This window comes from Rattus rattus, chromosome 7, assembly GCF_011064425.1.
Source record: "Rattus rattus isolate New Zealand chromosome 7, Rrattus_CSIRO_v1, whole genome shotgun sequence".
Lineage (NCBI taxonomy): Eukaryota > Metazoa > Chordata > Mammalia > Rodentia > Muridae > Rattus > Rattus rattus.
The window spans coordinates 6,609,998-6,628,797 of NC_046160.1; the positions used below are offsets into that span (position 1 = coordinate 6,609,998).

The 18,800-nt window shown below is 47.3% G+C and overlaps 1 protein-coding gene across 1 annotated transcript in view; it reads right to left on the reverse strand.

Annotated features, from left to right (window-relative positions):
• Prkce (protein kinase C epsilon) overlaps positions 1-18,800 on the reverse strand; it is a 486,519-nt gene that overhangs the window by 289,972 nt on the left and 177,747 nt on the right. Inside the window, 1 exon segment of the mRNA XM_032908730.1 lies at positions 8,414-8,477. Coding sequence (XP_032764621.1) covers positions 8,414-8,477 — 64 coding nt within the window.

Sequence of the window (18,800 nt, forward strand, 5' to 3'; positions counted from 1 at the left end):
TAATAGCTACTATATTCTCCTTCCTTGGTTGAGGGAACAGAGCTACTGCCCAAGGTGATCCATGCTAGGACCTGATTCATCAAATGTTCCATATCAGGAATCTATCTGATCTATATAGACATGCAGCTATCATATACCCAATGTATACCCGGCCCTCTAGTCAGTCCTGAGGCACAGAAGGGAACAATAAAACAAATTCCTCGAAGATTACACTCGAGTCTCCCCAGCTCTCCCGCCCGGCCTGTGTGTGTATATAGAAAATGTCTTTGCGATGACACCATACACTGGGAACAGTGGTCATCTCTGGGGAAGGGATAAAAAAATTTGAGAAGGGAGAAAATTTTCTTGTCTAGTTTATAATTTATGTATATGAGCTATTTAGAACTACTTAGAAATAATACAGAAGGAATCAGGTGGGAATGCGACTGTTCCCTTATACCGAGCGACGATGACTTGTTTCTGGCTAGGGATTACAGCAGGCGCCGGAAATCCCTGACAGAGAGAAATGATCCACTGAATACCCACAGATGTAAGGAAAAGGAGCCACCGGATTAACGCTGTCTACACATTTACTTATATGTTCAAGAGACCCCTCTAATATTCAGTGAGGTACATTAAAATTAGAGGTTTCCTTACACGGGGCCTTTAGCAAGGACTCCATACTCCTGATAGAGAAGTAGGCAGGCCTAGTAGCCATTAGCATGGACTGAAAGACCCTCAGCAGCTCCATTCCACGGAGCCACGGCTTTTCCTTGCCAGCCCTGCTTGCTACATTCTTAGTGTGGTGTTTCTGGTGGCAACTGTTGTTTTAGTAACTGTGACTTCTTGTCCCATGCTTGATCAGATGCACATAGAGTGGTGGTTTCACTGTCTTTGGTATCTTCTGCCCAGCTGGTACCAACAGAGAGCAGGTGACGGCCAGTGGGTCAGACCTCCTTCCCTGGCCTTCTAATCTGTCTCACTCCTGACACTAGCAGTAACAATGGTGATGTCCTCTCTGCTGTAGGCACTTGTGGCTTCCACTAATGAATTCCTTTGAAACTTTGGGGAAAGGTGAGTAAAGGAGATTATATGTGTATGTGTGCCTGTGCACGTGTGTGTGTGTGTGTGTGTGTGTGTGTGTGTGTGTCCTCAGTCTACACAAGCTCAACTGAAGGTTTACAATAAAAGAGGAAGATAAAAGCCTTGGCTTTGCCCTGGATTAATGATGGCAAATGTGTTTGGTTGTGAAAATGTGAGGGTTCCAACAAAGCCAGGTAATAAGTAACATCAATAAAACTGTCAGCACTGGCCGGTTTCAAGGAGATAAAAGAATAGAATAATTGGTACAGAAAGACAACTCTCTAAATTAGGTTAGATGGATGGAAATAGCCTTTTCTTTTAAGCCAAGTCATGAGGACATTAACAACAGTAAATGATTCAATTATGGGCCATTTCAACCAACTATGATCTGCGCTGCACACATGATTTCCCCCAAACTCTCTTTTATAAGATATGGACATGGACGTGATACCCAACAACAGAGACAGACTGAGAGGGCTCGGGAGGAGAGGAAGGAGCCGCGTCTTCACTAAGGAATATCTTAAGCCAACCCTTCTCTATGTGTGTTTCTTCCATACAACATCCCTCCTGCAGTTAGACCAGGAGTAAAACAAGCACTGAGTCAACAGAAAACATACATCCACCCCCACACAATGGCAGACAGGAAGGAGGCTTGCAGAGAGAGGCTCCCCAGTCTCTCTGGGTTCAACCCTGGTTTTGTCTGCTAATGGCTGGCATTTGGTGAGGTTAACCACGAGGGACTCATTTCAGAGGAACTGCTGTGTTTCTAGAGACCAATTAGAAGGAAATGGGGGGGCTTCTTGGCTTACTTCTCATCAAGCATTTCAGCCAAGGCACTTTGGGATATAAGAACTCCTTGACAGGGGTGGGTGATCATGGAGTTTTCCATGTCATCCACACAGGCAATCACCTCTAGGAATAAGCACTGATTCCATCAAGGCACAGATGGACCTCCACATCTAGACAGTAAAAGACAAACTCCCTGGGCGTGTGTGTCAGAGGTGGCAAGCAGTTAGACCAGGGTGAGAGTTGCCAGTGAAGAGTATAGATGAAAAGATCAATGTTTTTGAACATCTAAATGTTGTCATCTTTATTTCCTGACCTCAGTTCACTTCTGGAAAGTCTGACACATCCACGGATGTCTAGGGAGCATGTGGTGAACATGACCAGAATCCTCTTGATTAAGGGACATCCCACAGAGGAGATGGGCCAGCACCTTACAGCTGAATATGGCTTAGGAAAGGTGGGAAAGCCTATTAACATCTTGTGTGATGTTTCATGTTCAAAACTGAACAAAAACTCAAAGAGAAAATGTGGGGATGTTGGGCTTAATTCGGGGCACCCAAGAAAGACTGTGGACATAGCTCAGTGGTGGACCACCTTGCCTAGCAGGCTTGAGAGCAGGAGTTTATTTTATCAATCCTGTGAAAAAAGGAAGAAGAGGAGGAGGAGGCCGAGAGGCTGAAGCGGGTGGTGTGATTACTACAGGACTTTACCAGGTGACTATCTGGGGAAAGAGAGAATCCAGAAAAAGCCACAGAGAGATGCCTTTCTTTGAACAATCTTCTAAATACCTCAGTGCCATGGTTACAACAGGCCTCTACTCAATGTTCTTTCTTTGAGCAATCTTCTAAATACCTCCGTGCCATGGTTACAACAGGCCTCTACCCAATGTTCTGGATGTGATTACATTTGACCTGGAACGCTCCTTTCCTCCTTGGAGATCTTAGTGAGACAGAGGCCTTGACCACGAAGATTTTTGCAGAACAACCGCCATCAACTTTCAAACATGGATTAATCATTTATGGCATCCCATTTTCCTTGCTTGCATAGCATGACAATTTTGGCTTGCACTACCAATAACTATCTTTTTATTTGGATGCTCCCAGAGAGTACACACTCTGTCTACCTTATTTATCCTGCCATTTCTGAATATGAAAGTCTCTAAGCTGTCTTACGGGCTCCCCCAGCTCACAACGCCTCTCCCTCTGGCTCTCTGAGGTCCCGTCTACCCTTTCTTTCTAGAATAAGTGCCACAGCTCCCTTGAAGTACTGCTGGGTTATTCCAATCCCACTTTCCTCCCTGGTGATGATACTCAATGTGAATGCGTTAGTCTTTGATGCCTTCCTCCTACAAGACATCCATTCCTGGTTGAAACCAATGCTCCGATTCTTGAGAATATCATCTTCCATTTTCCCCTTCTTGTCCCACTTCCTGTTTTCTTGAGATGAATTGGTGAATGTCCTTCATTTGGGTAGGCAGCCCAAAGGAGTAAGAGTTAAAACTCTGTGACGACCAGACTCTATCTGATCAAATGACATGGGATTTAGGGAAAGCGGAGTTCTTCAGAAGGGCTTTGGCACCAGGGGATGCTGTTGAGATTCCCCACCCTGTGGCAGAGCCAGGGCCTCACCCTAAGGGCAGTGTTTGAACATAAGACCCCGGTGTCTCCAACAGAGCAGGGCAGTAGGAAAGATCATTGTCCTGCTTGGTTTATGCCAGGTCCAGTTTCAAACCAGAACCTGCTCATGGGCCCACATTACAGACAGCTGGAGAGGCGCCAACGCCATTCCTGAAACAGAGAATTAAAAAAGAAAAAGGAAAGAAAAGAAAGAAAAACACAGAATAGAAAAGAGAATAAAACAACAGATCTGTCTATTCATGAAAGGGACTCCAGGGCCACCTTTGGATTGAAAGCTAAGAACTTTGGCTTTATGTTCCTATTAAAAGCTTTCTGAGGGAAAATATAACAGTAACACTAGCAACAGGAGGTCATTTCCATGTTGACAACCTCCTCCACAAGGCCCTGACAGATACTCTTTCCAGAGCCGAGCAGAGTTACCTTCATCAAATCTGTCTTCTGGAGCAACTGGGGGTGGAGGGGGGTGGGGGGAGGGGCCAGCAGAAAGCTGCAAAGAGGAGCAAGATTTTCAAAAGGATTTGATGGATTCCGCCTGAAGAAGAGAGATTTAAGAACTGTCCTCAAACAGATGAAGGGCTTTATCCAGGGCCAGCGAGAGCCTGGAGACCACGTGTTCTCAGCCTGCACCGAGCAGCAACGGAGGAGCCAGGCTCCAACACGAGCTGCTGTTAGCATTAACGTGCTCAGGACACAAACCAGTGGCCCTGGGATGCTGCAGTGTCTGGCTGGGGATTGCTGTACTTGGGGGGTGGGGGAGGTAAGGAAGAAAGATGCAGAAGCAGAATGAACAGCTGGCCTTCAATGCTGCAGGAAGTAATCTCTCAGACCTGGCACACGTCCATGCGTTCTGTAAGCAGCAAGTTCTTCCCTTGCACTGCTCCCGAGCACTCCACAGCCAGCGTCAGAACGTTCGTCCTCCTACCACTCCCTGAAGAGCCTCCGAGCTGCTCTAGGCGACTCTGATGAACTCTACTCTCGGGTCTTCTGACTCTGAGTATGTACTGAGCACCTTTGCACGAACACTGTCCCAAGACCTTGTCCTTACCATGTCCCCTCTCTAGTCCCTTTGGCAGGGTTACTTCAGTCTGAATGAGGCTTACGAGGGACAAGAATGGAGTCTCCCAAACAAAGTCCAAATGAAATTTCATAGTGTTGCCCCATCTTCTGGGTGAGGAATCTGAAGTTAAGCTGGCATGCATAAGAGACAGGAGTTCAAGCCAGGCCGGATGGATGCCTAGGCCCACGCTCTTTCCTAGAGAAGGCACCAGGCTCATCACATCATGTGACTGCAGAGAGCGGGGTAGGTGGGCACTGCTTTCCGCTTCTCAGCTTCCACTTCCACAAGGCATAATCCCCTGGGGCCAGATTCAATTGTACTTCATGTGGTGGATTCTGTATACGGTTGCAGACATGGGATGTCTGCAGACGTCCAATGAGGCTGACTTTGTGAGATTTCTACTGCAGTTTATAGACTCTGAGAACATTCTGAGATGACCACTGCCCCTGACTGCAAAGCAGAGGGAGGAGACTGCACAGCTCAGGCCCTAAGCAGCTCCCATCCACGGGTTCTGTAAACGATGCTGGATTGCTCCATTGTTCAAACGAATGTGAATGGCGAGTGATAGTAAAGGCAGAAACGGTAACTTATTACACGGCAAGAAACACATTCGCAATTTGAGAATTAAGTTGCTATGTATACTTCTATTACCGGAGCTTTGACCTAATTACCTGGTGAGCCAAAGGTGCCTGGCTTACCGGGGAGCCAAATGGTTGTTATTCATGCTGAAAGCCAAACTAAGGAATGCCCCAGACTGGGGCTCACACAAAAATATCTGGGACAACACATGCCAAAGAGGGTCCATTTCTTTCAGCTCCTTCTATCACCTGCAGTATCACCCCCCTCCTTGGCCACGAGCTCCAACAGATGCCTGCTCAAATTACACTGAAGAAGAGCATCATGGGACCGGAAGCGAGCTTCAGCGTCATCAGGCCTGACCCTTTACATCTGGGAACAAGTTCCCTGGTTTAGTCAAAGCACACACTAGCCAAATCCCATTATGGTGACCTGCACAGGATGTCCAAGTGGTGGAATTTCATTAGACAGTCAGAAATCACATTATATCCTGCTGCAGCGGATGTGAGCACACAAACTTCCTATCGGCATGTTAGCAAGAAAAAGAGCCCTTTGGAACCCCCTAGAAGAAGGGGGTGTTTCCACACTGCCACTCCCATACCTTTCTATGCACTCTCTGGAGTTTGCGTGTGTTGTAAAGTGTGTGTAATGTCCACGAATATGTTTGTCCCATGGGTGGGGCTGGAGCAGGGAGACAGGGTCACTGAAATGTTGCTGGTGGCAGAAGTAAAGGAGCAGTGAAACCTCCATCAGGACTATCATTCCAACTCTCCTCAGGCTCAATCACAGAACGAAATTAGCATCTGCACCCAAGAAAGGGTGTGGGCGAAGACCGGTGAGTGGAGTCTACCGTCTGTAGTGCAAGTAGGGTAGCGTGACAATTGAGTTTCTCTGGGACGTCTCTCGGCCGGGTGGTCAGCTGGTTCATCCCTGTCTGAGTCTCTCTTTCAGCCTCACAACCCTTATGCAACCAAAACCACCTCCAGACGGAAAGCCCTCTCAGGCCAGGGCAAGGACTGGCAGAACAGAAGGGCATGATACAAATGGAGCATGACACAGAATTTCAGAGCGCCCGCCCACCACTCCCAGAAGGGAGTCCCGAGTCCAGGAACAGCGGAGGAAAACTAGAGTCCTCTTTGCTTCAGAGCAACACATGCTAGCACTTTAGAGAGCCTGGCATGTGTCAGCGTTTCTAAAGTAAACTCTATTTTCTTTAGATGAAAGAGATTAAGAAAAAAAAGACTCAGAATTTAGCCCAATGAAAATCGCTTCGGTTATTCACATGCAATAAAGCGTAGAAGCAAGAAGAAAAAAAATCAATTGCTTCTGATTTATTTATTCACTCATTGTCCATCTCCTTTCTCTCTAATGCAAAAAAAAAACATTGTTTATAATTTTGCAAGCCGTTAATCTTTTTGAGGAGAAAGAAAATAATTCAAGCCTGCCATTGGTTTGCCCAGCGACTTGGCACAGGAAATACATGTTTAATTAAGGTTAGGGAAAGAACAGGAAAAAAGAAATTGATTTTTGTTTATCAAACATTTTTCCAACATCTACAATCAGGATGCTCAAGTCTGATAAGCCGGGCTCTCATCCTATGCTAAAAAAAATTAATTTAAGGCAACTACAAGCCTTCAATTCTTTGTTTGCTTTATTATTTTTTCCTTAAATTTTGGACTGGCCCTAATCTCTTGTGCTCAAGACATTGTCCCGCCTCAGCCTCCAGAGCAGGCGAGAGCTTGGGCATTTACCGCCTGTGCTGGGATAGGCAGCCTTTTCTTGTCATGGCTGGTTTAGTTTATTTTTTGTAGGTCTCAAGTAGCTCATACTATACATTGTTAAATTCTCAGCTCTCCGGCAGCGTATTCCGTATTTGGCTGTTCAGTGCTGACAACTGAGGGCGGAAGCTGGGCTTGCCAAACATAACTGCAGTACAGAGCCGAATATGTAAGAAACCGATTTTGAAAGGATGCTTAAAGCTTTTAACCTAAGCCGAATCATCAAAATATTTTAAAAGAGGACTCAGCTCTAGTCGGGTCCTCACGTGTGCATGGCCGTTGAATTATTGTGACACCTGTAGAGGCTGTGTACAAATAAAGTTATCAGGTACCACTGTCACTTAGGTCCTTTGCTTAGAACAGTGTTCTCAACCCTCGGAATGCTGTGACCCTTTAAAACAGTCCCTCATATTGTGGTGACCCCCGGCCATAGAAACTATTTCATTGATATTTCATAACTGTAATCTTGCTACTGTTAGGAATCGTGATGTAAATATCTGATATGCAGGATGTCTGATATTTAGACCTCAACCCACAGGTTGAGACCCGCTGGCTTAGAGCCTTTGACCTTTTATGTTTCCTCCCCACAGAGTCTCTACCTAGAGGCTGTGTGCACACGCACACACAAGTTTCTGACTCTGTGCTTATAACATGTTGTGAGTCTGTGAAAGGACCAAGTTTTCCAGGCAGAAGAGCTGTAGGACAGTACTCCCCACCTCTCACTTGGGGACACAGACCCCAAACACTATTTCTTCCCCTCAACCTCTAAAGGGAAGCAGAGACTCTCTCTCAATCTCTCTGCCATGCCACTAACACCAACTGTTCTGCCTCCCTGCCCACAGAGAGAGGAACGACGAGGCCAGTAAACACATTTCGGTCACCTTCTGAGGTCTGCCATAACTGACCGCCTTGCTCGTGTCTGCATTTTCTTGCCTTCCCTTTCACCCTGATCATCTGGTCTTCACCACACTTAGTAAGTGAGCAAAGAAGAAAGGAATCAAAAGAAGAGGATATAAAAAGAAGAAAGAAGAAACATAAACATCAGAGAAAAAAATCGATATGTTGTCTCATCCATTCAGCTTCAGTGGCCTTTTAAATAACTAGGAGAAATGATGCAAAAAAGTAAGACTTTAAAGTCTGACACCTCGCTTGTCTCCTTCCTGAATACCGTTAGGCCAACTGGTTTTACTTCCTTCTCACCATGCACAGCGTAAACCCCACAGACGCCTCCTGGGAGAGGGAGCCTCTCCGTCGGCACCTGCCCCGCACATGGCACTTGGAAATGCCCGTGTTACTGGCCTCTCAGCAAGTCCGAAACCTCCTTCCGCTCCACCGGTAACAGATGGCTGACTCCTGTTTGGTACACAGCTACAACATCTTCAGAATAACCTTTCTCCTGCTAGACCATGCCAACTAATTAAATGTCGCCGTGATAATGTCCCGGCCGAGATGGGAAGGGAGAGACCCGGCAGACAAAGTCTCAACAGAACAAGACAAGACAAGAGGTCACACCCTACCTTCGCCCGATGATCCCGAGAGATCGATGATCACGTAGACTTTTCCTTCTGGCTCCAGATCAATCTGCAAGTAAGAGAATGACGGAGAGGCCGTTAGTGCATGTGTGGGCAGTTTGAAGGAGCCACACTCTGTCCCTGAGCTGCTGTAACTCAGAGTCATGAAACTCATCAGCCCTGTGTCAAGTGCTAGGTGAGTTAGGAGCGAAAGCGTCACTGCTCACCGAACAGCTACTGCGCTGTGTGGTACTAAGGGTCTGAGGCACGGCCAAACGGGAGCACCAAGCAGCGCTTTTAACCTGGGAGGGATCTTCCTTCACAACGGATACTTGAAGAATTTCTAAAGATATGTCTGTCTGGAGGCTGACTGTCATGACTGGCGGAGAGGGCGTCATAACTGATATCTAAAGGGTAGAGATCCTAGGGAAGCCACAGGGTTTAAAACATTCCCCGCAGCCAAGAATCATCTAACCTTCCAGTCAACTGCCTGGAGCTTGGAAGGTTTTATGTTAAGCCCCCTTTACAGGTACCTGTGGTCCAAGTTCTTTATGTGTCTCAGAAAGCAAGAGGTGAATTGAGATGTCACTCCTGTTGTCAGTGATTAAAATCTCATTGGGAAGCTGAGGAACAGAACGGCATGGAACTCAGCTAGTAAGAGGGAGAAAATAAACCACGAGCCCCAACACGGAAGGATCCTGAAAGCCACGGAGCAGAGCAGTGTGAGAGGAACCAACGCAGAACGAGGCTTTAAGAGCGCACCTTCCCCAGATCCCCCACCTCGGGTCATGTGCTGGCTACATGGGTGTTTCGTGACCCACAGGTTCCAGATGGATTATGAAGAGAATTAGTATTTTCAACTGCTCGCTGGTAACCTCCTTGCACCCCCAATTTGCTCCTTCCCCTACTCAAACTATAGCTAACAGGCTATACAGAACCAGGCTGATGAAATTGGGCAGTGGGGTAGAAAATGGAGGCCTGGACCTCTTTCTTTCTTTCTTTCTTTCTTTCTTTCTTTCTTTCTTTCTTTCTTTCTTTCTTTCTTTCTTTCTTTTTTTTTTTAAGTTCAGACATCTTTGCAAGGTAGGAACTTTTCTACAGAGCGTGTGGTTTCCACACGGGAGAGTAGTGGAAACTCTGGAAGGCTTGGGTCTCCAAGTCCGCACCATGAAACTCTCCCATCCCCCACCAGCCATCTGTATACACGGAGTTCCAAGGGGCTCAGCGGTGCCAGGCTCTCTCCCCAACAAGCTGTGCACTTCTTAAGGACAGGAACCACCATCCCTTCCTGTAATTTTTCCACTGTCCCCAACAGAAGGCAAGTGTACACTTAGCAAATAATTCTTCAGAAGAGGCAGTATGGTTGACATCTCCTGCTTCTTCAAGGTCGAGGGCAACATGCGTCCTCCCTGAGGCCTTTCTATGCCCTCCAGGATGCATTCCTCCCTTGTCCGGGTTCCCACAGCTCGCTGTCCTAATCACAGTTTCTATTAAACCATAGCACAGTGTCCAAGTAGTTATCTTCCCAGCTAGGCATAAAGTGTGAGATCAACATTCCCAACCTCTGCTCACTTCTCTCGGTCAGAAACTGTCCAATACCCGTTTGTGGCGGTAGGAAAAGGATCTAGGGTCAGGGATTATAAAGTTTATTCTGGGTCCTTCACCCCTTCAAGGCTGCATCCCCTGGGAGGAAAACAGACCTTTGATTTGCACTGAAGTGGCATTTGCATATGGCACTCGGGGAGAGAGACGCTGAGGCAGCTGTACAGTGAACGGGTAATATGAGCACCTGTGTGAGGCAAAGGAACTCAAGCAGAACCGATGTTCTCTCTGTCACACCCTTGCCTTCCCAGGCCACTCCAGAGCCCTGTTGCATGGCTGTACTTGGCCCCTCAGGGGATTTTGCGGTCAGCTTCAAATTTTCCTTTGTATCAAGGGATCTCCTATAGATGAGGCAAGTGGTGTAAACCCAGGCCCTGTCTGGCCAAGGAGTGAAAGAGAGCAGTGAGCAGATTTGGGCCATCCTCAGGGACTCCACAGGATCCACTCCCTTAAACGTGGGATCCAGATAAGAACCACATACCCACCTGGGACCCCACAAGGAGATGTCTCTTGTCATTCCCAAAGAGTTCATGATCGTGAATGTGTGGGTAGAGCCACGTTTCCCTAGAACTCTCAAACACTAGCTGGGCCCCACCATAAACACACCCCAGCCCCAGCAAGGAGTTACAGGCCGAAAACCAGCCGTTGGCTCTGCTGAGCAGCGCTGAACTGGAGTTCTTTCTCCGCCAAAGTTCAAAATGATCAGGAGCCCTTTTGCCCCCGAGCATGGAATTCAAATAATGTATGCCTTTTGGAGATTAGATCGTCTCTCTTAACCCCACACAAAATGAAACACTCTTTCATATCCTCCAAGTCAAAGATTTCCCACGGCTGCAGGCTGCGTTGGGGAAGCACAATGCTATCTGTGAGAGGCGGGGAGGAGAACAGCAGAGGAATGAGATGGGCATCGAGGCCGATCCAAGGCGGGCACCGAGCCTATCTCTGCAGAGGGGGAGAGAGGACTCGGAGCAGGGAGGACAGGTCATTGACGGTGAAATGTATTAGGATATTAACATTCAAGATAGCAATCAGAAGCCATTTTAGCACCCACTGCTCCCCCGGTGCCGGCGAACTGCATTTCCCAACAGAAAAATAGAAATTAAGCCATTAAATGTGCCAAAAACAACAAAAGAGCTGTGCGGGCTGAGCAGATGGCTGCAGAGCGCTGGCCAAGCCCCAGCCAGCCAAGCGAAAAAGGCTTTCCAGAGCACGGTGGGACTTCAGTGTCGGTGACTGCAGGGGTGGCCGGGCACAAAGGCTGGCGGAGAGCGGTCTGGCTTCACAGCCAAACGCATTTCATCACAAACTCTGCCCATGGGTGCGTGGCCCAGATAACGGAAGCAATGCGAGTTCCCAGACCTATGCAACTCTGCAATCTGTGAGAGGCCCTCAGGCAGCTGGAACGACTTAAGAACAGACCCCACACCTCCTCAGCCACTCCCAGAACAGTTGTGAGTCCCTCCTGCAATGAGGACTCACTCCACTTGCTCCAGATGCAGCCCTACTCGTAACCTGTGTTTAGGCTTCTTACCTCTCCTTGACAGGCTTCCTAGGTACTTCCCTTTCTCTTAGGCTATGATTCCCCTTCAAGCTAAATCCCCATTGGCTTCCCCTCTAGCCAGGGCCAGAAGCCAAGGAAAAAGTGGTGGAGATGACCACAGCCCTTGGCTTCATACCAGGCCCGAATCCAAGTTTAGTCTCTTACCCGCTGAGTGACCTCAGACAATTATTTCCTCTCCATAAGCCTTGGCTTCATCTGTGAAATGGGTTGTCATGGAAATTCTGTGAGACAGAAATGCAAAGCACTTGGCATTCAGAAAAATATGCAATGTGTGGAAAAGAGAGAAACTGACCGGCTACGTGGTCTGAAGAAGTGGGGCCTGCAAAATGACTCACTAGGTGAAGGGGCTTGCCACTAAGTCTGATGATCTAAGTTTCATTCCCAGATGGTAGAAAGACCCAACTCCCACATGTTGTCCTCTGACCTCTCTCTCTGTTAGTGTCATAGTACACGTGAGCACAGTATATACATACATAACACACATACACACACACACATTCACACACACACACACACACACACACACACACACACACACACACACACTTCTTCAAGTCCCACCTTTATAGTCCAAAGTTCTTTCTACTTAACAGTCTCCCCTCCACCCAAACAAATAGAAGAGGTTATCACAGAATCTCAGATGACATTTTAATGGTACTGTGGCTATCAAAAGGGTAAATCTTGTACCCAACCTGAGGTAAAGCCAGGGGCAGGCAAGATCATCTGTTAGGCATAAGAAGGACCACAGTCCATAGTGCCACAAGAGTGGGGGCGGGGGGGGAGAGAGAGGGGAGAGAGAGAGAGAGAGAGAGAGAGAGAGAGAGAGAGAGAGAGAGAGAGAGAGAGAGATCAAAGGTTTCCTGGCATCTGATCTGCTTTAGACCCTGGGTTCCTCACATGCCTCAGTGTACTGAAACTCTATGAGGTCAATGGCAGTCTCTGTCTCCAGACAGGAAATGGGGGGTTCAGGGAGCTTTCTGCAGAGGCCCCCATTACCTTATCACGAAAGAAACTGATTCTGTCTGAACTCCAAGGTCAGACTCATGTCCCTTGCTGCACCTAGCATCTCAGATAGCTTGTCTGGTTGTCCTCCGTGCCGTCTCTGGTGTCCTCGTTCCCCTCTGCAGTGGCCGTGGGCTTCCCGGGCCCAATCTTTCTAAGGCAGAACAATGTCTTGCACTTCCGAAGCTCAGCACTGAGCCAATGGGAACTGGGTGCCATTCATTCCAACGAAGGACAATGCCATGGGGACCACAAGCCACCCAGGAACTTCCTCAGCATTGGTGTTGCAAAAGCCCAGACCCTCATGGACTTCTGGGTAGTACCTGATCATTTTCAAAGCCCTTTGTGTGTATGACAATTTATCCCGCATAATTTATCTGTAAGGTAACAGGTCCTGTGTTGGTTTATGAATAAGATCCGGATATGGCACACACACTGTAATCTCAATACGCCCAGAGTAGAGACAGGGAGGTTATGAGTTAAAAGCAGCCCTGGGATACATAACAAATCTCTGTCTCAACCAAGCTCATTGAGTGTTCGCTACAGCACACAGGTCCTGGATTTAAACTCTAGCGCTGCAAATGAATCAATAATGTTAAAGCCGAGGTTGAAGATGCACCCACAGTAGCCAATGGAGGCTTCATGATGACAGGGACGTCATGGATCGCTCGTATCTGGGAATGGATGCCCTATGGCTGAGTATTATAGACAACTCAAAGAGAGTTGGTGCACCACCACCACCACCCCTCAGGCCAGTGACCCTTCCAGCACCCCACACCCATCCATCAGGAAACCCTGAGTCAAGTTGTTTTGAATAATAAGAACCCACCAATGAGAGGCTAACCCCCTCCTCACCTACAACGTACACGGCAGGCTTCAGTGACCCACAGGAATCTAGGCCTGTGTCTGGAGCCAGGCAAGTCTAAAACTCAGAGTTAAATTCCCTCCTAACCACAGGCCAGCTCTCGCCAGAGAACTCTGGAAAAACTCCCTGCAGGCCTGACTCAGCTCACCTGAGTTTCACTTCCCTTCCAGACCATCCAGCCCCAGGTCAGAACTTGGAGAGAAGCAGAGATGGGAAGAGAGTCTTGGACTGGCCTGATTCCACCTTCTAGGACTCATATAATTAAATGTTTATTTCTCTTTCTCTCTTACTTGGAAGAGGTTGGGGATAATGTAGAAGGTAGAAGAGGCATCCAGAAAGGAAGCTAAACACAGTGGTTCAGGTCTGTAATCTTAACTGCTTGAGGGCCTGAAGGAAGAGGCCTATAAATCTAAGTCTGCCTAGGCCACAATCATTTTAAGGCCTACTCTGGCAACTTAGTAGAACCCTGACTCCAAGTCAAAATAAAAAAAATATGGTAACAGCTCAGTCACTTAGGTGCCTGCCGTATAAGCCAGGGGACATGAGTTCAGGTCCTTAGCATCCCTGTAAAAGCCAGGTATGAGGGCACACATCTATAAGCCTGTAACACATCCGTGAGGGGCTACAGAGACAGGAGAGTATCTGGAGTCCATTGGCTAGCCAACCAATAGGGAATCTCTGGGTTGGGGGAGGAGGCCATCTCAAAAAGTTAAGATGGAAAAAAGCTGGAGAAAACAACAAATATGGCATCAGTCTCTCACACCTCTGTGCATGCACATGACATACCTACACCCATGCATGGATGCGTGAATACAACATATACATACCAATGCAAAAATTGGGATTTAACTTGGTAATAAATTGCCTGTTTAACATTATGAGTGCCTAGAGTCAAACTCCAGTACAAGAGAGAGAGAGAGAGAGAGAGAGAGAGAGAGAGAGAGAGAGAGAATGAAACAAAGACCCAGGACCCAAATCTGTACTTCTTAGTTTGGGCCATTCTCCCACACATGGTACATCACAGTCCCAGGTCTTCCTGGCATGAAGGAGACCAGGCAGAGCAGGGTCATTGTGGTAGCCAGCATCCTCCTAGTTGAAGCTGGTAGAAAGCTCAAGACATGGCAGGAGAGGCAAGGGAAATGAGGGAGGGGGAGGGGTTGTTGACCATAGTGCATTGTCTACAAATGGTATGATACTGGAAGAAATTAAAGTCACCAAAACTCTGTGACTGTGAGCCACTTCTAAGTGCCGATCTGGAATCCAGCAGCTAATTTTGTGGCTCTTCACCTGGGGAGGAATCTGCTCTCCGTTCTATTAACAGCGCGCACTGAGTGGTCAAGAGGCGGTGGGATCCGCGTAATGAAATGTGTTTTAAGGTTCCACTCGGAAAGCGGGCTGCCATAGCAACTGCTTCTATCAAATAATGGGGGAGGATTGTTTCTCTCTGAAACGACTCTCACTGCAGTGTGAGGACACTACACAGGAGACAGGAGATGGCTTAGTGGGTGAGAGTGTTGGTTATGAACGCAGGAGAATCTGAGTTCAAATCCCTAGACCCATGTGCACCGTGGCCGTGTATGCCTACAGCTGCAGCCTGTGAGGACAGAGACAGGCAGGTTCTAGGAGTGGCTGGCACGCTAGCCTCACCCAAGCCACGAGCATCAAGTTCAGTGAGAGACCCAGGGTCAAAAATTAAAAGGAGGGATGATAAAAGACGCAGTCCTCTGGCTTCCATACGTGCACACGAGGAGGATACTTGCTCTACCCTCCTTCCACACACATAGGCTTCTGTGTACCTCTCTGCAAGGCAGGGTCTATCTATTCAGCACATGGAAGGGATTTAACCAGCATTTGTGTGGTGCTTGGGATTGAACTCAGGGCCCCGTGGTGCTAGGTGAGTGTTCTACCGCTGAGCTACACCGTCAGCGCTAATACATGTTTGCGAGGGTGGCCTCAACAAAAGCATGCCCTATGAAGTTACGTCAACATATGCAAACGCTGGATCTGCGCTGGTGGATGATGGAGGGGATGTGTTTCTAAAGACATCAGTCTATACACGGATGTCCGAAGCAGCACTTTGGAAGCCCCGCACTGGAAGCAACACTGAGTTCTACAGCAAGGTACGAGGATAAGCAACCCGTGCTGCATCCACATAATGGAATTTTGCTTAGCAAGAAAAATGAATAAATTACCGATACTCGGATGAGTGCTGTGCCAAAGACACCAAACACCATATGGTTTCATTTATATAAGGTCTCGAAACAAGCAACACTAATTTACAGTGACAAGAACCACAAGGGTGACTACCTCCTGGGGGTAGAGGTGACCGACGACTGCCAAGAGACATAGGAGAACCTTTGGGAAGATGGAAATTTTCTCCATCTTAAACGTCGTGGCGATGGCGTAAGTGCATATACATTGGAGGGAGTGCGGCAAGCTATGCATTCAAAATGGCCGCCCTTAGCTCGGCGAGAGTCCATTCTCAATGAAGTTGCTCTTTATAAAGAAGGAGGAAAGAGAGTTTTCACATAAGGATTCCTCCACAAGCTTCCTTTAAATAATAAGACATCTTTTCCACCCTCAGAGCGTTTAAAATTTCATGCTCCATTTTTAAAAATAAAAGGACTCATTCAGAGCTTTTCACGAGCACATCTGTCACACAACATAATGTACACCTACCCGCGTGGGCGCACACATTCACACACCACCCACGCGTGCGAACACATTCACAGGCACACAGCTGAGCCACCCTCTCCTGTCGTCTGTGATCAAAAAAACAATAATAGCAAGGAAAACACATCCAACATGAAGGTTCAAGAGTCTACCGGATCATTTAAACCTCTCTCTGTGTTCGAGTCTCCATTTTCTCACAGAAAAAAATAAGAAGATTCTGCCAAATGCTCTGTGGTGAGTTTTGATGACCAGAATGACCTAAATATACACGAAAAGGCTAAGCAGATAAACAAACAAGTAAATAAACAAAATAACATTATTTGACATGCCATTCCATAAGTTAAAAAAAAAAAAGGAAAAAGATCTAACTGTGGTGGGTGATATAATCTCTGGGGTTCAGAGGTGGGAACAGTAATATGCAACGTGTTTCCATGTTAAGCTGTTGTGCAGAACAGAGGTTCATGTGTGCGTTTACACATTCCAGAGGCAGACTCTTTCTCTGGGAGGCTCTTGCTTACAATGTTTTTCTTATTATTTTATGTGTTTAATCCTCCCCTCCCCATCTATGCGTGTGTGTGGATAGTATACATGTTTAGGTGTGGATAGGCACACATGTTTAAGCACCTGTGGCGGGAAGAGGTCAACCTCAGGTATTGCTCTTGCCTTCCCCTTGTTCAAGACAGGATCCCTTGGTGTTTGCTGCTGCACGCCGCAGACAAAGTGGCCCACAGGCTTCCTTGGAGTCTCCTGTCTCTGCTCCCATCTCACGTTAGGAACACTGGACTTACAGAAGACACTACCTTGACTGGTTTTATGTGGATTCTGAGAATCTGAACTCAGAATCTCACACTTGTGAGGCAAGGCCTTTACCCACTGAGCCATCTTCCCACCCACTAGCAGGGCATTTTGTCAACAGGAAACAGGAGCTGCCTCATGAGACGGACACCACGGGATATGGAGATCAGAACCGAGTCTTCTCCGTTCCTAGCCCTTTTGTTTTTAAAATTCCACCCAGGGTAATTCGTTATAAAGTTTTAAGTCACTACCCTTTTACAAAATAGAATGTCCTTTTAAATGCCTTGGCTGTTCTAACCTTCTACCGCTGTATACTGGAATACCTTAATAAGTGTCCCTCGAATCTGGCTGGCACACTGCTTTTTCCATCCCTCGCAGCCAGGTCACAAGAACCAAGTGCAAAGCAGTCTTGTGAATGTTGCATTGTCTGTACCAGAAGCCTGCATCACCTATCTTAGCTCTCCATAGGCCACCAATGCAGTAAACAGAAGTCAACACCTGCTTCCTCTTTCCAGTGGCTCAGAGATGGTCCTGAAGAGCTACCAGCTTCCTCAGCTAACAGAGGTGGCTCACAGCTTCCTCAGCTGACAGAGGTGGCTCAAAGCAAATAAGTCTATGCGCTGTGTGCCCAGCAAACTTCCACAGGTGCCGAACCTAATAGAGAGCACGTGTGATGGTTACGGAGCATCGCCTGGTCACGGAATATCGTTTGTATCTCAGAGGAAAACTGCCACACGCAGCTAGAACCCTGACAGAAGGTGGTGGGCGTGAACAACAAGCAGCAGGAAGTATAGCCCTTTACCCTGGTCCTTCAGAAGTGAAAAGCTCCTGGCTCTAAACCTGTAGTTTGTAATCTGCATTTTGTTTGAGAATAGTCTCCCCACAGCCCCCCCTCCTCTTGGTGCATTTAGAGGTGTGCTTAGTTTATCTTCCCGTTTTTCACCTTATACCAGGATGGCTCAGTGAGTGATGGAGTAAACAGACACTGGCACTAGACTTCCTGGCTTCAAATCCCAGCACTGCCTGTCATAAGCTGTGTGGCACTTGCTTTGATTTTGTCATCTCCTTACGAGCTATTCCTTGAGCCCATGCTCCATAGCTAGCAAAGCCAGAGATACTTCTTGGGTAGGACAAAGAAAGCAAAGGTCCTATGATATCCTCCTAGATCCCGAGTTTACAGCACACGAAACCTAGCATGAAGCAGTAGGACAGCTCAGACAGCACAAACCGGATGCCAGCTACCCAACAGTAGGCAGTGCCTGCCTCCGGGCACATTCCTGCATGACGATATTCTGGATATCAAGTCTGTTTTCTTATCGCTTTGCTCATACAGCTGGAACTGTGTCCTCTGAGAAAAAGAATGGTTTTGTAAAGATCGTGGAAGCATGAAATGTAGGGGTCAGAAACACTTAAAAATGACTTGGTTCACAAACACAAAGAAACAAATTAAAAATGAGGACAGGATCTTTTCCCTTTTGTTTGCCAAATTGACCAATTTTTCTCTTGGGCCGTGTATTTCTGTGTTATTTAGAACTAAAATATAACCCACACTGACTGTAATGGTGTGTATGTTTTTCAGAAACCAAAACCCACTTGTCTGCTTGAGATGAGAAGGGAACCTTTTGTCCCATCACTTACAGGAGGGACTAATTTTTAGTAAACCGTATTGGAGTTTTCCTCTTGGCCACTGTCATGACTCTAGGTAATGCATGCTTCCACGGCCTGGCTTGTTATTCTAGCTGCTCTCTTTTCCTTGCTGCTGTGAAAGATGAGGACTTAGCTCAGCGGACACCTTCCTCATTCCCTTTCCACAGAGCAGTCCATATTCTGACTCGCAGTTCTTAGGCACCTGAGCAAGGTCAGCAGTATAAACTCACCTTGCATATATGGCGTCC